At 41.5% G+C, this 26,132-nt stretch overlaps 1 protein-coding gene across 2 annotated transcripts in view; it reads left to right on the forward strand.

The window, feature by feature from the left end:
* Positions 1 to 26,132, forward strand: part of PRDM5 (PR/SET domain 5) — a 687,250-nt gene that overhangs the window by 390,937 nt on the left and 270,181 nt on the right. The window contains exons 12-13 of one of the 2 annotated variants that reach the window (XM_085641579.1): positions 4,408 to 4,431; positions 20,399 to 20,492. In XM_085641579.1, coding sequence (XP_085497705.1) covers positions 4,408 to 4,431; positions 20,399 to 20,492 — 118 coding nt within the window. The remainder of the gene's footprint in view (positions 1 to 4,407; positions 4,432 to 20,398; positions 20,493 to 26,132) is intronic. The other variant, XM_085641580.1, reaches the window with a different exon arrangement.

Below are 26,132 nucleotides of genomic sequence, written 5' to 3' on the forward strand. Positions count from 1 at the left end.
CTAAAAACATTTCAAAAGGATAGTTTATTCTCAGTTATCTACTTTCATTCTATCTAACAATCCTCTATTATCATCCAATCAAGTTTTGGCCCAGGGCACACAATCCACATTATTCTGCTTTCTTTAATCCGTTTCCCTAGGCTCATCAATATTAATTCTCACCTGTCTTTATCATGTGGGATTTAATTGTTATTTTTGATACTGCTGATTTCTCTGCTCAGCAGCACTCACTTTCCTCTGTTGGTGTCTTAGACACTTTTGTGAGCAGGGTTCCAACCGGCCATTTCTCACACTTTTATACTGTTCCTTCAAAGTTATTATTTCTTCCCCAGTCGTTTGCTCAGTCCAATAATATTCTTCAGAACTCTGTTTTTTTTGTTTCAAGCTTATGTTACTATGTTATGCTATATTGTTTTGTAGACTGTACACCTACAATGAATTGTGACGGTAAATGATAACACAACAATGAAAAACCTAAAACAATAAAGGCCACTAAGCCTAGCAAACAAGAGAGAAGTGACAAACTATAAACTACTAACTGAATAGTTAAGTTTTCAATACTTTAAAGAACCTCATCAAGTTTATTTTTCAGTAGCGGGATATGGGGATGGTTTTTCATGTAATCATCATGGCAACTAAAAAATTCTCTATTTCTGTACGTGATCTTCTTGGTTTCTTGACCATCCAAGAAAGCCAGAGTGGCTGACCGAATGAACGAAGGTGTTTTGTTTTTACAAGTCAGCAGACAAGATCAGGAACATTAGTATACTTCAAAAGGCACCACATTCACTTCTGTTTTGTTGTTCTAAAGCCTTTTTTAAAGGCCAACTTGGGGCACCCAAAAATTCTTATTTGGAAATAGTTTAATCGAATGTTTGTTTTTTACACTTATTACCAGAGTTGTACCGGGCTGAAAAGAGTAATTCAAAAGGTAAATATTGCAATTCACATACATATTTAAATAGAATCTTACGTCCCTCAACAGCTTAAGAGGTATATATTGTACTTTGTTATTTTTAGTAGAGATTTACTAAAGTCTCATTGGGCATCATGAAAGCTAATTGGAAAGATCTTGAAATCTGCATCAGAAAATGAATGATTTATCAGTCTTAGAGAGATAGGAACATAACTAAACATTGCTGATATAACTTAAATATTATGCTCACCACGACAAAATTTTAATTCCAAAAGATAGCAGGTACATGGTAATAAAGCAGAGTCTGACCGTACATTGTGAAAGACATGAATTTGTTCTCACTACTGCCTTGGGCATGGTCAGAACTAAAGAATAGGATTGCCAACATCACTTGAGTCAAGATGTTGGGTAATACTGCAAAAACCGAGCCCTCTCTAACCCTGAGGCAGACCCAGAAATCGATGAAACACACAAGGCATTTACTCAAGCCGGTAACCATCCTTGACTAGTTCTTGGCATGCGAAGAAGCTCATCAATGTCCGCAGGCAGATGGTTTAAAGCCCATATCTGAAGAAGTAGAAAGCATTACATGAACAGTGTTGACATTAGATAAACATAATCTCTGCTTATGTGTATCTCCCCGCACTCCTTCACCAAACTACCAAGTTCATAAACACAAACCCACCAGGACCCTACTATACAACTGTCAATGTCAAGCAAAATTAAATTATATGATGTATGACTCGTATTAAAATTATTTGTGAGAGATATTGAACGTATGTCTGCAGCCCACTCATGACACCATCATAGCTCTTACCAGTTATTAGCAACACACTCCCTTTTCAGCACAGCCACTTGAAAAGAAGAAAACCCATGTATGAAACTGCAATAGTCTAACTACTCAAGCCATTAGTTGCATGTTGCTGAGAATCCATAGGCTATTCTTCACTGAAAGAGAGCTCTCAGAAGGTAGCATACGCTTTTCTGTAGGAATTTAAACTGCTCAATTTGATAATGTTCTGGACAACTGCTACCTACAAAATACTAAAGTATTGGACTCTCTAATCACAACATCTTGTAATATCTTTGATATGTAGCCAGTATATTTGGAAAAGTTTGCAGCAGCAACATACATAGTTGAAGAACATTTTAGAAACCCATTCTCAAGGGAATAATCCTGAAACCTCTTTAGAGAAGGTCAGGCTCACTAGCAGTGGTTGTTTGCTCAGTGCTTTATCGAACTGGACTACTTCAAATGTTAAGTTGTCAGGACCATTTGCACAGTTAGGAAGAAAACTGTCTGTGTATTTTCATTTTCATTTGCTTACCATTATATGCCAAACCAATAAGTACCCTGAATAGGCCCTTGTTTCACTATTAGCATGAATGATCATTTGCATGCTCGCACTTAGCTGTCATATTTGCGGAAGTTCCTGTCAGTAGGGAGATTGCACAGCAAAGAATGGTGATTTTAATGAATTGTGCTTGGGAAACAAAGGGGTGGGTAAGTGCACTTTAGTTCTCTTTTTATTTCAAAATATATTGTTTGTTGCTGCATAGGGTAGACCAATCAAAATAAATCATTGACTCTCTAAAAGACTAGTGCAGCCAGGTTAGCTCCGCCCACTCCAAACATCTCCTGACCAGCAGACATCATTATCAGGATTCTTCCATTCTAGTTGATGCCTCTCACAATGAAGGATTATTGCATTCTTGATAAACTCTATGGCTTTGATGCTGGGTGTGTTGTTCACTGCTTCTGGAAATTCAGGGGAAAAGGAGATTGTTCTGGGGTGATTGCAGTGTCAATGGAATAGTGTCTTCTGTGGCATAAAACGTCTGCTGTTCAGACTAGCAGATATCACAACGCATTGCTATGTTCTCCGAATTTAATGATTTTTGGACCACATCTGGTCCTGGATAATCATGTGATTACCATGCTTCTCCTTTCAACTTGAGCAGCTTGCAAGTAACTAGAGCAGCCTAACCAGTGAGGGTTCACTCTGATTATGCTGCATCTAATTGTATTGACGCATTTTAATTTCTGGCCCATCATGTCTGTGTTCACCTGAAATTGCCTTTGCCAAAGGTATTCTCAGTCCTAGCTTCCACCTCAATATCGATAAACGCCACAATGTTAATGTTGTCCTATTCAGCACAACACTAATTGTGAACCATTGTTAGAGGAGAGAAACCGGGTGCAAACCCTCCTGTGTCATCTGATGCCACTAAGCACTAGGTAAAAATTTGGTGAATTTGCTAAATTTATTTCCATGAAGCATTTATGGCACTCAAAGGTGAACGATTGAGCTGGTGTGTTGCAATATCTTGTACCCACTGATTTTCTACAAAGTATTCTACAGAAGTCCATGATCCTATTGGCTATCTTCATGGCTTGGACATGCAGTGTGAATCTGAGAATGGCGGGATAATGGCAGCAGGGCAGCTTTCACACTGATGGTGCCCTGTGCGACAAAGTCTGTTGACGCCCCCCCCGTGACCACCTCTGCCACAGATTCCCTCACTAGCACCCTTTAACAGTGCCCCTCAAGTCTCCATAACCACTGTCTCTCAGATTCATTTCATTTTATAGCACCACTCATACCAGTGTAAGGTGTAAGAGCATTTTACATCACACCCACATTACAAAGAGACCATCAATCATGCATGTGCAAATCAGTGTATAGAAAATGTTACATCAGACAGGACTACAATTCATAGTATAGGAGTGACATGTCATCAATACTGGTAGGCAATATAGGTTAAGAGTTCTTATTCTTGAAAAGCACAAATTCAGAATTTAAAAAGTAACATAATTGTTAGGGGTTCTCTTTAATAATAAGAATTGTTTTCTACCCAAATGAACCCTTTTAACAAGATTAGGATGATGAAAGACTGGGCAAAAAACATATAGCTCTAACATAGACCTGACAGTTTGCATGCAGCTCTTTGATGACAGTTAATCGCTCAATGTTCTATATTAGGATTTTGACTTATAAACGACAAGTTACAAAAGGAGCTCTCTTACAGAAGCAGTAACCTTCTGACCTATTTATGCACTGTGTTATTTGCATAGAACACATCTTGCAAAAATGACGCCCCCACCCCACGTCCGCACCCGGTGTGGAGGCACCGATCGCTCTGCCCTAGATCCGGCCCTGAATGGCAGCGTCAATTGGCTTCGAATATTGGTTGCATTTTCACTTGGGAGCGAGACGATAAACACCCACTGTATTATTTTGTTTATGAGAATGATGCTTACCTGATTGCCTTGCATCTGTTCACCCTCTGTAATGCATGCTGAATTTATTTCTACCTCTTACAATCTGCTGGCTTGTCTAGAGGCCTTCTTGACATCTTTAAGGGGAGGCAGGGAGCAAAGCTAGAATGGGGTGCAATGGAATAACGGCTGTGTTTTAATTTCATTTGATAAAATATATCTTTTTTGTTTTGGTTTGTGCACTGACTCTTTCCTACCTTTCTCCATCTAGGCACATCTCACTCACCCTGCACAGGTTAGTTATTTTCTATTCACACTAATAATGGTTAGCTGGGGTCTTCTTAAATTTGCGTTTACGTGTGGGTGTTTTCCTCACTGCATTGCATGGATTTCGAATTGTGTATCTTTGCTTCACAGTGCTGTTACTTGCTCTTGCATGTGCTGCTGACTCAATTTCTTGTATTTTAAATACATTTTTATGCTTTTACTAGGGGTTTATTAACAATCTAAGTTTAGTCTGTTTACTTTTTCTGCACCTTACAGTTGTTTTGAACAATGTTTCATTTAACGTTTAGCTGCTTTCCAGATTTGGATTGTTTCATTTAATTTCTATTTCTATTGCTGTATTTCATGGTTTTGCTTTCATAATACACATACATGTCCTCTGTGCTGCCCTAAAATTAAGCTGTAATCTGTTGGGCTTTTGGAAATTAATAATTATCTGTTGTATAATGTTTTATAACCGGTCCTATTGGGCCTTTTCACCTTATTGCTTCAAGCAGGTTTCTATGAAATGTTGATTAGGTATGGTAACCAAATATTTTTGCATAAATTCGGGTTTCCAAAAATATTGTGTCCTCAATATCGTTCACACAAGTATCACCCCTTTGGAGTAAATAGCAGAAAATCTACACCTGGTGCAGTGATATCTTTGTAAACCATATTTAGGCCTCCATATTTTTGTCAGACAATATTTAGTCAAGAGATATTCTGATATACAAACCTTGATTCTGACTGTTGCTTTTTCGATGAGAATAAACAGTACGGTGTTCGTCAATGCAGTGCTCAACCTTGTGTTACTTAGGAGATCATATGAGGTGTGCTATATCACACACCTAAGAAGAGCATTGCTGCGTTACTCCCTCAACAATTTTCTTAACAAAACAAGAGAAGGCGTTCCTGTAGTCAGGACTTCTGTTCAACCTGCAGGTTAATAAATAATAAACAAAATGTAAGTTTGCAGCGACTAGAAAATTAATGTTCACTCAATAACTTCATGTTTTATTCCGTCATAACAGATCAAAGATTATCAGAATTATCAAGACATATGGTTGAAAATATACTTGTGTCAGAGGTAGTTCTTTTTTTGTGGTCAATTGGCATTTGGGGAGCTCTGGCCTTGAGCTGTGCCTGATTTTTAAGATATGTCCTTCAGATACATTGGCTTATAGTTTATTCAAATGGCAATTTTCACATAGCTAGCAGTTATCTTTGAAATCTCATATGACAGTGTCCCTCGAGGTCCATAGTTTAACAGTCCTTTTTAGACCTCTACCCAAAATAATACCCCTTTTCCCTACTAGATTCCACACTAGGTCCCTCAAGTGTTTCTTACTAATAACAACCATACACATCATCATGGGGGAGACAAAAAATAAGTCTACTGTTTTCATTAAGATGATTATTGATGGGTTGTATCAGTTCCCCTCTGTAGTTCACATGAGAAGTTGTACTTTCTTATGCTTTGTCAGTGGTGTTGTAGGATATAAAGGAGCTGCTTTACTCCTAAACTTAGGAACTACCCAGAGTTCCCTACTTCCTCTTTGCGTACTTTATGAGACACTCTAAGCATGAAAGGGTACTGTCTTGACTTATACTGGGTGCTTCGTTATTTCTCGATAAAAGTGTACCTTTCTGATGATCTCTAACTAGAGCAAAACATGTGTTAGAGGTTGCTTTTATTCATTACCGGTTGGCTTGGCTGGTATTTTACCAGTCCAAAGCTATTATACTGTGCCAGGAGTTGTACAAGTCTTTTGTCATTTTCAGCTCAGCGTGGATGGCACTTGCTCATCCTATGCTTAAAGTCTTTGCTGTGAAAAAGGCAGAAGCCTTTGTCACATTCTAGCTTAGCATGCATGGCACTGTGCTAATCATATGCTTCAAAACTGCAAGAAAAAAGGGCATTTGAGGTGAGCAGAATCAGATTGTCTGTGGTGTTGTAGGGTGTTCCATGTAAAGGAGCTGCTCTCCAACTAAACTTTGGACCTATCCTGACTTCCCTGCTTCCTCTTTTGCATACTTTATGTGGCACCCTAAGCCTGAAAGGGTATTATCTTGACAAACATTGAGTGCTCTCTTGTGTCTGGACAAAGCCATCCCTCTGTGATGAGCTCTAACTAGAGCGAAATGCATGTGCAGGGGTTGCTTTATTTATTCCAGGTTGGCTTGGTTAGTGTTTTACCAATCCAAACGTGTAATACTGTGCTTGCAGTGGTAAAATACTTGTAATTTTGAGGTCTTGCCTACGTTGCAGCGCATGCGCTCCTTCGCCTTGGCGAGACCTATTGTCGTTGCTTTTGTGTCCGGCTTCTCTGGAAGTGGGGTTGGTGTCCGCCCTGTCGGCATTAGGCCTCGCCCACCCTGACTGCATATGTTGCTAGACTTTCTCGGGCCTTTCAGGAAGCATTCTCGGCATTTGTTGGTGTCCGCCCTGTCTCCTTTAAGCCCCGCCCACCTTGCTTGTGCTTTTGATGAAGCATTCTTGATGTAATTATTGCTTGTTTAATTATTTTGCCGAGCGCTTGTTGTTCGCGTGGTTGTCAACATACACACGGGAAAGAGACATATTGTGATTGGCACGAAGCACGCGATCGAGAGAGACACTCGGAACCTTGGTGACGCAGCCGACCAAGTCTGAAAGATGACGTGGCGGCTCGGCCACGCGCGCCGCAGAGGAGCTGATGCTGGGGGATGTGACAGCTTCTGGTTTCGTTTTGCTGGAACCAAGGCAGCGGCAGACTACCAGGGAGGCAGCAAGCTATGATACAACGGGACCTCGGTGGGACCAAGCTGCAGGGAGTCGAGGGCTGAGCTGCCTTGGCTTGGTGAGACGGTGCCATGTCCAGCTCCCTGTTGGAGTTTTGTCACTTTCAGGACATTCGCCAGGTGTGGACTTCTTCTGTCCCCACCTAAGAGAGCCGGAGAGCAACCAGCGAGAAATCGGTGAGTGGAGGACTTGCAGGGTACTACGAGAGCAGGGACCCAGGCAGCAACTTAACATATTTTCTGTATCAACATTGACTTTGTTGTAGTCTGTGGTAATACTTCACAGTTTCACAGTCCGTGGTCCTGGGCAACTGAAAGTTGTTCTATGAAGTCTATTCTCCACATAAATCATGGCCACCCCATTTCATGTTTACGCTTAAAAGGAAAGTTGAATTCCACTAAACAGTCCTCTTTGATATGTCCCAAGGTTGTGATTAGTATCTAGAGAGGATTCTGCATTTGCCTGTTTTCTCTTGATGGCTCAGTATCTAACAAAGGGTGCCTAGACTAGGTGAATAGAAAGGGTCATAGATTTTCAGCTCTGCAGGAGATGAACTGCTAAAGATATTTAATGTGCTATCTTATTTGTAGTTGGCAGCTATTTGCTATTTATACAGACTGTGGTACCCATCCATATGACGTATTTATAGTTGTAGGATAGTTTCCAGCCTCAAGGGTTGAGTAGTGACCCACTGGGTAAAGATGACCTGCTGGCATTGCTCACTGTCTACTTACTTTCATATCAGAGTCTACTTTCAATGAAGGGCCATAAAAATGGCCCTCATTTGAAATCACTTGTCACGCTTTTCCTTAACTCATTGGAGAGCATGAACCTTAGCACTGTTAACAGTCTGCTGGCTGAATTAATATTACAATTAGTAAAATGACAGCAGACATCAACGGTATCATGATTTGGCTTGATGTGACCCTCTGCACATCTTCATCCATGATCACATTCGCAGACTTCAGGTTATTTTATGTAATTAGGTCTTGTATACCATACAATGCAACTTCTTTTGGGGACACACCAAAAACTTAGTGAGCTTAGAGCCCATCCATTCCTTATCATTGGTTGGCCTTATTCAACTCTCATTTGCTTGCTTCTTATTCAGTGTCTTGCCTTCCTCTCGTTTTTTATCTTCCCATGGACCATAGCCTCTTTGCTCTCTTTTTGATTCTCTGACTTGTATACTTCCACTTTTGGGAACTATTTTTTCTTTGTGGCTCAGCACTCCATGAGAGTGCATGTGTTTTCTAACTGTGTAGGCTTGTGCTTATCTCCTTGCACTCGTTCCTGTTCCAAGTTGTACCATACTGCGTGAACGTCTTTCTCGTGTGCTTCTCACCCCCACACACGGTATTCCTCTTCATTGTAGCTGCCTTTCCCCTGTTGCAACCACTGTGGTGAAATCAGGAAGTAATATAGGAGACAGATACTGTGATGTGCAAGGAACCATCACTACCTATTTTGACTTAAGTTTATGCATGGGAATGATGCTGCAAACTCGGTACACAACCCTTTCAACATTAAACATGTTACATCCTTGCCCTCCCTCGTTGTCCCAATGAAACAAGCACTGTCCTCTACAACAGTTAGCCATTCTCTTAGACTTCCCTTATTCATATTCCTTTCTAGGTGGTTGGCGCGAAGTCCATAACTTTCTGTAGGTTCATCTGAGCTCCTGAGCATAGCCAGGTCCTCATTTTAGAAGTCAACTTGAAACTCTCTACTCACTTGCTGGAGAACTGGCTGCCCCATGGCTGATTTTTTTTTCTTTCCTATTCGTGGTGCAAATATCCTCAACGAGAGAAGCATAGCTAAACTCTGAGATCAAGCTGTAATTATTTTGCTTTTTCCTCCAGGGTATCTTTATTAGTCTTAAGCTCTTAATTGTCCCGTCCATGTGCAGTATCCCAAAGCACTTTTTGCACATTTATATAGTATAAATGCTGATACGCAGGGTGGAATACGCTTATTATTACTATTGAGTGTGTGGGAAGGGGGCAATGACTCGAGATGAAGTAAAGTGATCTAAGGCGTTCTAAATTAAGGTGTTGGGTCAGAAACTCAGAACTTTGAACACACCATTAGCAAGTAGCATTTCTGAATGTCCAGTCAGTGATTTATCTTTTAAAAAGAAAGTATTTTAATTCCTACACACTGCTAAATACTATGCACAAACATACAAAATACAAGGAAGCAACCTATGTACCAAAATAAGGCAAGCAGGCTCATTAGTAGTTTAGATGGACAATTAGCTGCCCTACTTTTTTTTCCATCTATTTTGTTTGAGCGGCTAGCTTCAAGCAGTGTAATATCACTGACAGTTCCCTTGATTTGTCTTGGTCACCCCGCTGCTGGGGAATCCTGACCCGTGCATGCACCATTTCAGTGCAGCTGGTGGACATTTAGGTCAAAAGTGATCTCGCCATGGTCTCTCTTAGAGGTCTTGTGTGATTCTAGTTCCCTTGTAATCGAATCCTGTGAGTTACAGTTATCCTAATGCCCACCAAACAAAAACAAACAAAGGCACTATACCACCCTTATACACGAGTTGTGCCCCGAAGGGATAGAACAGGGGACAATCACCAAAGGAAGGGTCCTATGAAAAGTGGGACTAAATCTGGTCCCTGTGCCCGTACACTAAAATCTGTAGGGGCATAAGACTTAGAATCTGCCACGAGGTGACATGAGCCTGAATCTCCATCAGGCTCAGATGTGGAAAGCCACTCTCATTTTAGGGGGTGGAGGTCAGTTCCTTAAGTTGCCTAATACAGCCAGGTTCTTCTGCTCACAAGGCCACAAACATGGAGTCGCAGCAGCCAAAATTGGCCGCATACCTCCGATGAATTGGAGGCTTTCGCTACAATATTTTGGCAGCCGCCCCGTAATTTAGTTACGGTCTGCACAGTCAAGGTTCATGCCCACTAGCAACCCCAGGACGAGTTCAAGCCTTGGGGGGTGAGCTAAGTCAAATCTAGGCTCTCGGATCTTTGCATCCAGACTCTGAAGACTCAGGATAGGAATGTGCTAATCATGGTGGATGCGAATCCTTTCTGGGTTTTGCAGTATCGTTTTGATTTGATTCCTATTGCAAAGCTACACTCTCCTTTTCTGGACAGTTTTCATGGCTAGAGTCAACAGCACTTTCAGCGAAGCTCCTGGATTTTCCTGGTCCGTGTACTACAGACCTACACAGGATCTGGCTGTGTGTGACTAGGTAGGCCTTTTAAAAGGTAAGAGAGAAGATGGACCAGTGAGCAACTCTCCCTGAATGTGACAGGCAAATAAGGGCCTATCCCTTAAACTATATTGATTGACTGCCCCCACATCCAGGCCACCCTCAGAATAGCGAGAAGGCAGAAGTCATAATCGAAAGGAGTGTTGCCCCTTGGGAATCCCTCCTATTTCAAAGTCATGCTCCTGGGTTTCATGTTACAGGCCACAAATGTGTGATGGTGTGCACGTGAGTGTGAAAAATCAAAGACGTGCAGAGGCTCGCCAACATGGAGCACATGGTAGAGAGGTCTTGCGCTCTCGAGAACTATGAAGGGAATTTTCAGTCCCAATACCACTGCACCAGTGTTGCATCCTCATCATGCCAACCAGCTAGAGAAAGTTTGTCTTTCTTAAGAAATATGCAAGTGTCCTATATATACCTATTTTGTTGGCCGTACAGTCACAACAGACTGTTATCTCACCACTTTTTCAAAGCTTTCTGCCTTTAAAAAACAAGCATTTACAATGCAATAGGTCTCTCAATTGCGAGAGTTTGAGCTATTGACATTGTAAATGACAAAGCATTTTATTTATGTGTTTTGAAAACCTGCAAGTAGTACGTGAACACACACTTTGTGCTTATAGTCGCCGCTTGTGAGAAGCAAGGCTGGCAGTAACTGCGCCTCTTTTACTGCCAGCCTTGCTTCTCGTACGGAAGGACTAGGAGTGCAAAGTGCGTATTTACGCACCGCTTGCAGGTTTTCAAAACACATAAATAAAAGGCACAGCCATTTACAATGCCAGTAGCTCAAACTCTCGCAAATGCAAGACCTATTGCATTGCAAATGCTTGTTTAGGTTGTTGTTTCGTGCACTTGCTAATCCTATCCTCAAAGACTTTTCCCTCATCCCGCTGGAGATTTTTGACTTCCACTAATGTTAGAATGTGCGAATCTTCACTGTGACTTTACCCAGCGTCACCCCGACAAAAATGCTCCCTCCTCAGACACCACCAGCAAGCTTGCCCCACTGAACTATACATTCTCCGAAACAATTTTGAAGACTTTCTTCTAAATCTGAAGCTATGGGCTGACCTGGCCCAATCCACTTTTTGTATCCCACTCGCTTTCCATCGCGGTCGGCCATATTTTTCGATCATGTCCACAGTTTGCGCTTTGATCTTTTAGGCGCTAGGCTTTATTAAAAACCTTGAAAATTTGTAATTCAGGTTCTACTAATTACATTTTGGTCATTTTGGTGTCAAATAATTTATTACATTTTACTCTATTTTTCCAGATTGCTGTGGGATTTTTCTTATGTTGTGTTGTCACTTTCATATTTTCTGTGTGCTGTATAAATACTTTATACATTGCCTCTAAGTTAAGGCTGACTGCTTTTGTGCCAAGCTACCAGAGGGTTAAGCACAGGTTAATTTATTCAATTTTGTGATTCACCTTGATGGGGAATGTGGCTGTTGCTTCAATTGAGGTCACCCTCCCACTTTCTTCAATCAGCAACTTGATTTCTCACAACAGCAATGTAAGTTATCTCAATTTGTTTAGTGGTTAAAATCACCTCATGTTACAGAAGGGGCTAACAATAATAATTCAGTGATTGTGCTGAAACTGAATCTCATAGGAAAGTAATAGTCAGTGGATTGTCATTGTCTGTGGAAATTTCCACAGCAAGAGAGCCCTTGAAGACCTTCGTTATAGGCAAATCAGCAACAGGAACATAGACTGCTTTCAGTCATGCCCTACACCCACGGTGTTACCAAAGGCCTGTGTTGTGCTCTGCAAGAACATAACCAATTTTAAGCCAGGTGCAGTGGGCAATAAGTGCAAGAACAGGCCTTCTTACAGGCCCTGTGCACCACCCCACATAAATGTAACCCATTGAATTGGGCCCTCAATTGTGCACAGAAGGTGTTGGCTTGTTGGCCAGGTCTTTGGCGAAGTCACCTGCACACCTGTTTGTTCTTCAAATTTGGGAGCAGAGTCTGGCCTTCCCCTAAGCCTTGCAATGAGCCTCTATTGGCAAAACTCACTGCACATTGCCTTCACTGCTGGGTATGGGGCCTGGTTATATACTGTGTGAATGCCCTATTTTATTAAATAAAAAAATAATAAAACACATGGGAATAGATGTATGAAGCCTTTTTTCAAATGCAAACAGCCCTATTTGCAGATTTGGGCTGTTTCCAAGCACAAAAAAACTTTTTTTTTGATTTATCGAACACTAGTTGTGAGTCAGTAACACATTACCGAATCACAATTTGGGTTTGCGCACTAATACCTATTCGGTATTTGGAAGAATTGTGATCAGGGCGTCCCTTGTAAATACTATTCATATTTCATATGCGACCTACCTCATTAACATTTATGAGGTGGGTTGGATTGATAATCCCCAAAATAACCTATTAGGTAATAGGGCGCTTTGCAAATTACCACACTAGCCACAAAAATATTGGTCTCAAATTGCGACCAATATTTTGCAACCAGTTGTAGGTACATCTAGGTTGTTCCATATTTACAATCACTGTTGCAACATGATTCCAAGTACCCATGGTGGTGAGCTACTCTTCACACTCTGAGGACACTTGTTGGTTTTGTGGAGGGTATAATCCAAAATGGCTGTTAGGGCAGTTTAGCATTCCATGGGTATCTCTGCAGGTCATCCATTTACTATACAGACTCTATTACGAGTCTGGTGGCCAACAGACCGCCAGACTCATGGGGGCCCAGTGGTTGTGGTCTCCCGACTGCCCTATTAGGATGAGGGTGGTCAGACTGACATTGCTCCACGAGTTTCCTCTCTGCCAATGGTGTCATGGAGGTTCCTACTCCATTAACACTGTGGCGGAGGTGGCCCTACACTTTTGAGGAATTTAAACTTTTGAAGAAGTTTACTAAATTTAACCTTTTTACAAAATGAGAGCGTAGGTTATACTTTGGGAACCTGATTCACGAAGGTCATCCCCACTCATGGCGGAGGACTTGCAGTCATGGGGGAGTCTCCGCACTCGGGGCAGAATATCCGCGATGAGAAATCTAATTGTAGAGATTCCTCCCCGAAAGTGGACACCCCGACAACTGCGGAGCCTCCGCTATGAGTGAGGCTTTGTGAATCAGGCCCTGGGAGTGGATTTTGTGGATAGCTAAAAAGTTGTAATTTGACTTAAAATAGTATCTTACTCAAAACTGCAAGTTGTCTTAGAGAACCATATCCTACGCGGCAAAGGATTTGTTTGTAACCTCTTTTTTAAACGTCACTACTCAGTGACTGGTTCTCCTTTTGAAGGAAACATTAAAGATGCCTCATTCTTTTGATTTAAGTCTTATTTACAGGATACCTAGCTAACAAGTATGCACAGCTATATCAGGACCTTTCTACCACATGGATGCCACTGCTACTCAAAGTGTGTACTGTACATAAGTGTATAAAAAAAATTACTTAAGTTATTTAAAAATTCACACAAGTAGCTGTAGCAGTGTATAAAGTGTCTAGGAAGGTAGTTTTGCATGCAGGGTGTTTCACACTAGTTCACTGTATCTGCTGTAGTTATTCCATAAAAGGAGCCCTCTAGAGTCCCCTATAAGATAGGCATACAGTTGTGTTTGATGAAACTCACTCTGCTTCAGATGGTTTGGAAATTCCTGTGCTAACTATACTGACACAAGTGAGCAACGGGGTGAAATAATGTAGCAATGGTGCCTTAATCGTGCAAATATCCACCTGCCTGTGAAATTATGTGACACTGGAAAAATTGATATTTTGACCAGAGGTTATAAGTCTTTCCAGTTAAAAACCTAGTTGAGTCTCAGGATACATTACAATTACGATTCAAAGAGTCCCAAGAGGAACAATGTACACTGAAAGAACTCCTCATAACAAACGGAGAGCCAATTCACTGCTTGACTTTCTCTAGTGAAGGAAATTTGGCCAATGATGAAGCTTGACAGCCTGAAAGGGAAGTGAGTGATGCCACGCCTATTAATATTTTGTGAATCCCTCTGTCCTGTACAGAGACATAACACAGGTTTAAAGGGCTCCCAAAGAAATGGGTAATTCCCTAGGAATGAGTTCCTTTGTCCCGTTGGGACAAGTCACATTTGCTGGTTGTTTTTTGATGTATGGAAAGGGAGGACAATTCTAAGATGAACATAGAAGACGGAAAAAATTACCACAAGGACACAAACGGTTATACCCTCTTAATGGCGTTCCATGGACCTTCTCCTGCATTAGGAAATCAGTCCGTTTGTTTAAGGAACGATGTGGATGGCCAGAGAGAATATTTAGTTTTTGAAAGAAGTTTGGCAAATACATGTTGCCTTTCACGATAGAGACAGTGTAGCCAAATGTCATAACGTTTTAGAATGCAAATAGTGTTGAGAAATGGAGTGAGAAAAAATCATGATAGGGCCCCAGTTTTTTCTTTTTCTTTCTTTTTTTTGCAAATCAAGCTATGAGAGAGGAAGGTTGCTTCCTTTACAAGGCTTGTGAGTCTGAAATCACCTTCCACTCCAACCCAGACTTGAAGTTTATGAACCACTGCAGGTTAAAAAGCGCCCATTTCGTTCCCGACAATAGCCCTGACCTAAGCTAAAGACATCTAGTGACCGAATGCATTATTCCCTTCGTTTTTCTCCACATCGTTCCCAGCCCTTTAACGTGCTTTGGAGTGGCCTTTAAGTGGCTTAAGTACTATATGACCCCCTAAACTAAAATACATTGAAAAAAATGTAATAATGACTGAAAATGAACGGAAAACTGTTCTCAAAGTAGGCTGAGACTGGCTTAATTATCACCCACTGCCACTAGAGTTAACAGTATTAACAACAACCAAGTGACCCGTCCCGCTGTTCAAGGAGTGGTTCTGAGTTAGGGAACCAAAGACAGATTAATAAAGGAAATGCCATGTTCTTAAAATGCGCCTCCTCACTGCTATTTCCCACGGGGGACCTTAGAACACAAGATTCCAAGGAATTAAACCCAGAAACGATGTGCAAATACCCCTTCCCCTCACTTATCTCAAGATTATAGGAGGATGGCCAGGTGTGCGTTGCACTGCTTTGTGTTCCACGTGAGAGGGCGTGGCTCGGGATCACAATAGAAACCGGAAGTCCTTTGAAATGTATAAGAGGCAGATAAAGCTGGCTCAGGGACGCCTCCAACAGCTGTGCCGCTTGCTTAATTTGACGCAACCGTTTGTGGATTTCTTCTCTTTTTTATGGCACCGAAAATGTTATTTCAACTGCGCGGGTCATGAGCATCTCAGCAGTGATAACATTGTCTCCTCGTTAGATGATGCAAAGAGCTGGGAACTTCCTGATTAATGAATTGCTTGCATACTTTCGCGGCTTCATGGTGTATTGTTTGCACTATATTCTAAGGCAGTGATTCTGGAGTTGGAAAGAGCCGTAGGTTAATGCCACTGGTCCAGAAATGGCTGTTTAGCTGATTTAAGGACATATCTCTTACAGCATGCAGGATTGGAAACAACCTTATTAAAACGTATTCCTAGAAGATATATCCGATTCATGTTTGCTTATGTATGCATGGCATTCTTTACTGTTGTTAATGCGCACACACAGTTTACTTCCAAAGACACAATTTACACAAAATTGTGTCAATCACATCATTCATCTCAGAAACGTATAAGCATACACATTTATACCATTGCTGCCATAACACACATCTAGTGCCCTTTATTGTTTTATCACACTTACATTTATTGGGGTAGCCAGGCTCGAACTCGTGTTTCAAGTCTAGGGTCGTGAGAGGATGCGATATATCTGCTAACTAGTTCAGTCATCTCTCTCTTCTCTCAGTGTCTGAAATGTTGTTAATTTCACAATGCAGGTGAAAATGCCTCTCACTTTCAAACCTGTTTTTCATTATCTGCATAAATCCAGTGAATAATAGATCGAAACCAGTGAGAAGACTTGAAATAAGTTGTGTTTTGTTTGTGTTGCGTGCAAAATATAGGCACTACATGAAAATAGAATCATTTACTTTATGTCAAATAATAACATGTAGGAGTTGTGGCAACATTTCTAAATCATGGATGAAAGTTATTTACACCTCAGTGAAAGTGCACCCAATAGATCCACCTGTTTCAATTTATTTCATTTTTCTTCTCGATATCATGGTAGCCAAATAGGGTGGCAATATTTAGTTCAAGGAAGTACACGTCGAAACTCATCTCGTTCCAGCAGGTTGTATCAAATATTGAGAAGCCGTTTTGCTTGGCCCCTTGACTATCTGGGATCAGGGACGTAGCTTAGTAAGTGAGATTCGGGACCTATGAATCTCAAATTTCCCAACCAAAAAAAGCAAAGGGTCCCAATATGGAGAGTTGAGATGATCAAGGTTCTGACTAGACTGTTCACATGATGAACAGTGTCAGTACTGTTTTGCATTAACTGGACCTCTGTCAAGGTTTCTATTTCATTTGATTTAGGCCTTTACTGAGGTCAACAAATACAAAACACATAGATGTAAAACAGTTATTATGATACAGCTTCAAAACATCTTTAAAAAACGCTTTAATATTTTGCACAAATTGTAACGGACAAATTCATCAGGTGGCGATTTGCATAACATAATTAGACCTTGTGCAGAAGAGACATTATATCTAAAACAAATGGGCTTTATATACAGACGCAGGGCCTCTACCAGGATCGAATTTTGAATAGACTAACAAATACATGAGGTAGATCTTGCACTCCTCCATTACACAAATCACAGATCTCTGTTGTGTCTTCTAGATTATTCCATTTGGATGTATATACTTTTAATGGGAGGATTCCTAACCGCAATAAAAGAATACAGTGCTGGACCCTATGTTCTAGTAAAAAAGTGCATGTATCACTCTGTCTAAAGTAGCATAGTATGTGAAAAACAATGGGTTGGAATTAGGGGTGTGTGAATTTCGCATAATTTCTTTTCACATAATTACATGAAATGCATCTTTTTGTGCTATATTTTATGCATCTTCAATTCAATTTTTGGTACATGGATGCATTTAAACAAGAGCATTGTGAACAACAGCCACTTACGTTCTGATGTTCCTGTGCTTTCGCTGTAAATGTTTATCCAAAATGGCGCATGATTACCCAAAGTGGTGTATTAGCATCATTTTTGGAATAGCCTGTAACAAGAGTAACACAAAATTCCCAAAACTACACAATTTATTACAAACTTTCACCCAAGCCTAGTTAGAAGACTACCACGAGCAATTGCCAGTGGCTAAATGATTACCAAGCATTCATCCCATCACCTTTAGGGTGTTTTATTGCCAGTAATATGCCTGGAACCCTGAGAATGGCACAGCTTTCCATGCTTAGCCCTGCAAACTTTTATGAATTCCAAAAAGGAGTAAATTTGCACCCATTCAATATATACTTTTATGGGGGCAGATTTACTACTTTTTCAGTAAGCCAGTCACTATATATATTAAAGTTCCCAATACAAAAATGAAGAATTTGAAAACTCTCCATGAAATAATAAAAAGAGAAATCAACACAAATGTAGCATACCCGACTCAGGGCCCCCAGGCCCAACTACCAAGCCAAGAATGCTTTTTGGGGGGTAGTGCCACACCCCAAACACCCCCTTTGAAGCTATGTCCCTGTCTGGAACAATCTCCTACACGATTCAAACTTTGCAACTTGAAAATCCACATTGCTGATCAAATTGCATCAGCTGTTTGATGAGGCTAAATTAAAAACTCACACAATTAAAGTCTGAGTTTGGTATTCTAGTTATAGGGTGTTTCAACTATCTTTAAATTACTGACTATAGTAGTAATATTTCTACCACTATAAAGATATCTAAGTTGTTACTCATTCTTCTTGCATCCACTGTTGCCTCTGTCTCCACCTTCCATTCTTATTATACCAAGAAGTAGGAAGTCAATCTCTCAGCATTGGGCTGTGATAAGGTTGCTTTGGACCAACTTTTGAGTTACTTCTGAAATAATCAGCATGTCATTCTCTGAAACTCTTTCTATTACCATGGCATCGAAATTCAAATTACAATACAAAATTGTGTAGCATCTGCCACCACCTTATAGAATATGTTTTTGGTTTGGAGGAAGAGAGACTATTCCAGATGAGGAGTGCCTGTGGTGGATTGAATTCACAGTTAGCTACCTGTGTGCAACATAAAAATTATTGCTCTGTAATTTTTAAATATCTGTTTTAGCTGCTACATCTTGACTCAGGAGGTCATTTAGCGGGTGGTGGATGCAGGGCATCTGCCAAAAAATGGCAGATGTTCCATTCAACAACCTTTTCATCCCATCTTTCCATTCGCAAGTGGAGGGACCACAGCTATCTGCCAGAGGTCCTCAGTGGGAGGAAGTCCTCAGCCCAGTAGTCCTTCTGTCTCAAGGTTGCTAAAAACTATCAATGACTCAGATGCAGAGGTTAAAAAAAACTTCCTGTCTGTCAATGCCATTGTTTATTTTGTGTTTCCAAACACACACACACCTTGGGAGTTTGTTTTTGAAATCCCAAAAATAAATGCCAATCTGGTGAAAATACATGGTGCCCACTTGGCATTGATCTGTTCATTCTGTGCATCCACCTCACCCATCGATGCACTTAAGGAAGACTGATTGCCACCAGGAAGGAGCTGCCTTCTCAACATGAAAAAGGCAGTACTCTCCGAGAGATGTGGAGGCTACGGTCTCCACCAACCAGGCAGGCTGGCGGTCACCTAACAGGATTTAGATTGCCTGATAGTACCATATGTATGGATTATTATTCTTTTTCAGCTCCAACTGCACATGCTCAAATAAGATTGCATTTTTAATTCTGAGTATTGCTGTGGTAATCATTGCTTGTGATCTGACGCACTCAGCTTTAAAAACTGGTGGAAAGAAATATTGGAAGTTCAAACTCTGTAAAACCAATCAGCCCTAAACCGGAATAATTGATATAATTGTACTTTGGCCATATGCCACAGAGAATGATATTTGAAAATTCAGTATTTAAACAATCCAGTTATTACCATCACCCTACCTATCTTCTTCTGTACTATCTATATTGTACATATGTGTTTATAGCATTAATTAGCATTAATTAACCTATAGTTCTCTAAATTAAAAACAAACATTGGCAAAGCTTATAGGTCTGGCCTTGGCAATCTGATGAATGTGCAAATTGTTGCTATATTTTATTGCAAGCATATGCCATTAAAGCAAAAAGAAGAATAAAGTGGCCATCATATGCTCGCGATAAAAAGCTACACTTTAAAAAAAACTTTAGTTTTAATTCGCTCCACAGACAAATGATAGTTATTGATGCAGAGAAAATGTCAATTGGTTTTGAGTTACTGTAACCTAAAGATGTAGTTTAAACTTGCAAGGACGAATGAAAAGTAGAAAAAACAAGAACAATTAATTGGAAAAGTGTTAGCTCACAATCCTTCATACTTAAGCGTGCTTCTTTTTCGGCGGATATGCACATGTGAAAAGAAAACAATTATTTCATTCACAGTGCAAGACAGGCAATGCCTGCAGTAGTCTGACCCTTTGTCTCAAAAAGAGGGTAGACCCGAAGTCCCTCAGTGTATGCATATATGTGTGCATTTTTCATTTATGATTTTTATTAGCTACTTTATTAGCTGACAGCTAAAGAAAGCCATCTCTAGACCACACCTAAAAACAGTTACACTTTGGCTTTAAGATTTCACTAGTAGCATATCACAAGAACTCTATCCTGGATTTAAAGTCGATAATTCACAGTTACCCCTAATGTATGCTTTATAGTTTTGCTCTCGCATATAAAATGTGTTGTGGACTTGCCACGTGTGTGCTTTCCTTCATGCTTTGCCTCTCTGTGTAAAGTGTTTTGTCGCTGTCTATTCTCTGGTTTCCGATGCAGTACCCCCATTGGACCTCCTTAGGATGTTAGCTGTAATTATGCAAATGGTTCCTAATTGCTGTCTCCGCTCTTTCACCCTGACGCATTGTCTTTCATCTCCAGACGCACTCCGAAGAGAGGCCCTTCCAGTGCGAGGACTGCAAGGCATTGTTCCGCACCCCGTTCTCCCTGCAGCGGCACCTGCTCATACACAACAGTAAGTGCTCATTCCGAGGGGGACAAACAGCCCGCTCAGCTTACATCCGTCGTTTCCTGTTTTGTGATGGGAAAGGGGTGTCTAGGCCCGTCACACAGGGAGGTGATTGGTGGAACTGACGAAAAACAGTTCTTTAGAAAAAGAATGAATGGGCATTCCTCAGTGCATATACAACGACATGATTCTCTCAGCCTCTTGTCTTCACAACCTGTTCCCACCAAAGCTGCGTGGAGTTTGACAGTCTGACACGTTAGCGTCAGAATATGGAATGGACTTAACATGGTACCCTAATACTTTCCAAGATTACAGCGATATGTTTGCAAACGTCACCAAATGAATACCAACATATTTTTGTGCAGAGAATTCTGATATCTGGTAAGCACAGAAAACAAGCATTGAAATGCAATAGGTCTCGTCTTTGATTAAGTTAAAGCCATTTGCTTTGCTAATGGTATTGTATAGCAAAGCAAATGGCTTTAACTTAATGAAAGGAGAGCCCTATTGCATTTTTAATGCTTGTTTATTCCTGCAGTTTTTTTTAGCGCAAACTCGATCTGAAGGTATTGGAGCTCTTTACACAATCACCAGTTACGTTACACAAGCAAACATTCATTTTTGGTAGACATGGGAGAATAAGTGAGTTGCCCAGAATCACAGGATGTTATGCCGACGCCGAGACTCATACCTGGTTCCCCACCTCCAGAGTTGGCAGCTTAAAGGCCTTCCAGCATCCCTGCACCCAATTTTGGACTAAGGTTAGACCCACTCAGAAAAATGAGAGTTGACACCCAGAGCACCATGATCTTCCAGAAGCAAGCACTTGACCTATTTCCCTAAGTCTTTCGGCACTTCCATTCCAGCACTACTACCCCGCACACCTGTGATAAGCGTCAGTCTGCCAAACAAATGGAAGCACAACCCCGCCCCCAAGCGTCCTTTGCCATTGGCTGCGATGAAAATGCACCCTGGTGATAGGCTCAGGGCTGATTTCTGTGATGTAATTTGCTGGCAGTTTGAATGTGCAGCAGGTCATAGGCACAAATTAGTGTCACGCACAGACAATGTGGAAAAGTGACAAATTTCTCTGAAGCGCCGAGTTTACTAAATCCCCTCAGCTTACATGTTCAGTGGCCACTCCACTGGTCCTCCAATTCCAACGGAAAGCAGCGTGCCTCCCGCTGCCCCGCACTGCTCAGGTAAGGCAGTGAAATGTATTCATTACACCACCTCCGGCATTCACTCTTAGGATTCCCGGGGGTGTTCCATTACTGCACATGACTAAGGAATTCACCCCGCCTCTTAAGTTGTGTGATATGCTCTGGTTTCTGTTGCAAGCCATAGACGGTTGCGGATAGAGGCAGGCCAACAATATTGTCCCACAGAAATGTGCTTCTCAAAGACACAGAATAGGTCAACATCTTGCCTGAATTAATGCAACTCCACTAAAGGGCTCTGGCAAACAGAAAAAATCCGATTCCCTTTTCCTCAAGGTGCTGAAGGTCGGGATAGTTGTTTTAATAGAATGATATGTGATATCACTGTACTGAAGGGCGTCGGCACTGAAGCTTAATGAGTGAGATTTACCGGCCTATTTGTGTGGGTCGCCATACTGGAGTATTATGTGTTCTCCAAGTAAGGACAGAAGTGACAGATTTACATAGGGTATGTCGAATGGCACAGCAAATGGCGCTGACTCTTAGTACTGGAGAAGCAGGGAGTGGGGACGGCGACCGGGAAGGACTATGACCAAATTTTCAAGCTGCTGATAATTGGCGATTTTGGTGAGACAAAGCTCATAGTTAGAGTTTCAATCCTGCACTTTATTTCTGTCCTCTTACCGCCCGCAGCTCTCAGCTCACTTCCCCTTTCATTTTACCTTTTTACTCCAGCTCCTCACTCTTTATGTTTTCCCTTTTTTCTGAATGTTATTTCATTTGTCTATTAAGTAATCAGTATTTTTAAGCCCCCTGTCAGCGGAAGGTCTTTTGTCAAAGCTGTCCTGCGATTAAAAGCTAAAGATCCTGCTGTATGCTTATGATGGGGAAAGGCTCGGTGCGCATGGCACAGTCGCATGGTAGCAGTAGTTCTAACCAGATTAGTCCATTATCCCCGGTCTATGCTCGAGTATCACGTCCATTTCAGTTTTGGTTGCCTCACATTCTGATAAGTGTAGTGCATTAAGACTGAAAATCCCAGAATGCAAAGCAACCATTTAGCCTGCGAGCTGGTGCTTGGACCTGAAAAACTTGAAGGCAGTGGTTGAGCAGGAGGCGATTTGGATGTGATTTAGGGCCTGTGGGTAAAACGTTGATGCAAGAGGTACTGACAGAGAAAGGGTTTATCCGAAGAAACGTTGGAGTTCTGAACATACTGGGTTACCCCTGGGCAGACAGACCACTACTGCTGTGGAACCAGTACAGTGTCGGAGAACTCAGGTAGGCGATTCGGGTACGCTTCCACCAAACATATTGCAAGCATCATCCAACATATATTTTGCACTTGTTGGGATAGCACCTTGGACTTTTTCACGGCTAAAAGCACACGGTCATGAAAGCGATAACAAGTTTCGCAAAATTAACGCTTTAAAATAATTACATTGGTGTATACACAGTGGTTGTCACAGGCACAGCAAACCATCGCATTGCAATAAAATTTCTGTCACTTGCATACAGTCATAGAAACAATTACAAGTTTCACAAAATTAACGCTTTAAAATAATTACATTGGTGTATACACAGTGGTTGTCACAGGCACAGCAAACCATCGCATTGCAATAACATTTCTGTCACTTGCATAAGGTCATAGAAGCAATTACAAGTTTCACAAAATAAACGCTTTAAAATAATTACATTGGTGTATACACAGTGGTTGTCACAGGCGCAACAAACCATCGCATTGAAATTAAATTTCTGTTGCATAAAGAAACAAGCATCAATCTCTTGTCTTTATGGGGCCATGTGTTTCTAATTAGAAACACATGGCCCCATAAAGATAAGAAAGTGCTTTGTGACAGCAGCAATGCAGGCGACCCAGTCAGGCCTTCCTTATCTCTTCCCTCCTGTACACGAGGAACTTTGTACCCTTTTCGGTGATAGTCTCTTGGGGTATGTACACTGGACCTCCTTAAACAAAACCCCTGGTCCCCCCTTTTTGGATTACTTTCTAATTAGAAACACATGGCCCCATAAAGATAAGAAAGTGCTTTGTGACAGCAGCAATGCAGGCGACCCAGTCAGGCTCGGAGGCGAAAGGGCGTCAACCAAAAACCCTAATTTCGAATGGCAGGCTCCCGTTTAGCATAAACGGTGACACCAGCCAATGGAAATGAGGGGCGGAGCTTCAAGCCCTTTTCTGAAACTCCTCGTTTACAATAAATCTCTGCAACGCCACGCGAGACCTAAAAACGGGGTTGACTTTTTTGTAAGCATCGGCCTCTAGTTGAAGTGTGCGTAATAGAACGGAGTACAACCAGACTGACAAATGAAAAGGAAGCCTGGAAGACTTTGAAAACTTCTGAGCAAATCTTTTTAGTTTCAATGAAAATCATAAAAAAATCGACCCTTAAAGGAGCAACTGTTTATTATTTGTTCCATGCATTAGCCACTATTTGCCTACACAGCTACTAGCAATAAAAACAATTAAAAAGAGAAACGCTGAAGAATGTGCAATGCTTTGATGCATGAAATGATGGAATGCGAAAAAACATGAAATATGAAATTAGCAAGCTGTATAAACTGTGAGACCCATATATTTGAACTAACTAATGATATAGGGAAGTCAAATAGGTTGTGAGTGTCCACAAGTGATGTGAAAAGTAATGTGAGGGCAGTGCTTAGTTTGTAAAATATTGAGTTCTGGTCCCCAGAGCGCCGCTACTCATTAATCCACAGCCAGATACCTCTCTCCCCTTTATCTCACTCTTTAGCTTTCTGCTTTCTCTCTTGTTGACGGTTTTTCCATCTTTCTCTTCCTTCTTCTTTCCCGTTTGTGGGCCCCATTTATGAAGGCAAACTTACACTTTTGTGTAGGTTTACTCTTTTTCAGTATTCACAATCAAAGAATTCAATAGTTAGTTTATGGCAGCAGAGATTCTGTAGTCCAGGTTGAAAATTCAGCACAAAAAGATGGGCCTGTCCTTTTTTTGTGATGTGCGGAGTTCTCCATCCCGACTGCGGAGTCTCCTTAGTTGTAAACTTACTATTGAATAATTTGTTTGTAAGTACCAAATAAGAGTAAACTTTTACAAAAGTTTACCTTTGTGAATCAGGACCCCTGTGTTTTCCTTTCTTACTCTCGGAAAATGTTCAATGCAGAAAAATAAAAGCTGGTCCCTAAAACTGAGTGCCAGTGTTGTGGCGGTTCTGCGCGACCCCAGGAATTCAAGGACCAAAATTACCCCGAGGCAAGGCGGTGGAGGAGACCAGGAGTGCCGGCAAGCAATATTTAAGTGAGTGCTGCTTCCTGCGGTATGGTGCTGTGGTGGTGCTGCGACTTAAAGGGCCAGAATTTCCATGAGACAAGGAAGGGAGGAGACCAGAAGCACCGGCGAGCGTTATTTAAGTGAGCACTGCTTCCCGAGGCATGGCACGAGACGCACGTGGGGTGTACCCAGGTGAAGACCAGGCTAAGAGTGGGCCTATCTGCACCTGTCCACGACCGATCAAGGCTGGGCAGGGCCACCCCCCTTGGCTCTCTTGATCAACTGTATTCTTCACCTTCTGACACTGTCGGGGACATTCAATCGCTGAAGGTAAGGCATAATGGGAAGAGGAAATCCATAGTGGTGTCTTCCCTTAAATCGCAACAATTCTGAACTTCCCTACTTATGCTATGGGTGCGATTAACATTGAAATTGAGTGCATGGAAAAGATGCTGGGGGCTCAAAAAAGCTCTCTCATTGATGCCATAGTGGGTCCTTCCACCTCAGGCCCTAATGTTAATAATGAAAGCACTAGAGAAGATCCTAACCCATGTGTTTTTAATGGTAATCTTGTGAGTGACACTAGCAATGCCCAAACAGATACTAAAGAAAACACATGAACTCCCCCCCTAAAAAGGCAAAAAGTAATGCTCGTTCAACCAACACATGTGCCAAAAAGCCCCCCAAAAACTGTCAAAGTTACAGCTGCTCCAGGGCCTAATTCAGACTCTTTGAGTAGCTGTAGGAAGGAAGCCCATGAAGAGGAGTCATGGTAAACTATGTTTATCAATCCTAATGAGACACCCATGGCTGTATTTTTTGATGCGGTACTTGCCACACTTAAGAACATAGGCTCTTCTCTAAAACAGCTAATAGCCCACAGAGCAATCAAGGTGGCAGGCAAAGGCTTAGGCTTAGGACCTGTTGTACTGTCAAAGCCACACAGATCCCTCATACTGAGTCTGCCCATGTTGGGATTAACATTGATCCAGGAAGTGGCAATTTGGGTAAAAAGGTGCACACCAAATACACAACCCCCAACGTTTTGTGTAATGATGTCTCCTCTATGACAATATTTCTGCAGCAGTTGGGAAATGTTTGTGGTCCTCCAGCCACAGGCCAAAGTGGGACATGGCTATATGAGAATGAGCTCATATCCTAGAGTAACCAATACGGTCCTTCAGCTGCCGCCAGATGCCACTTTGCTTGAGATAGTTCTC

The sequence above is a fragment of the Triturus cristatus genome, chromosome 2_2 (assembly GCF_964204655.1).
Source record: "Triturus cristatus chromosome 2_2, aTriCri1.1, whole genome shotgun sequence".
In the NCBI taxonomy this organism is placed as follows: Eukaryota; Metazoa; Chordata; class Amphibia; order Caudata; family Salamandridae; genus Triturus; species Triturus cristatus.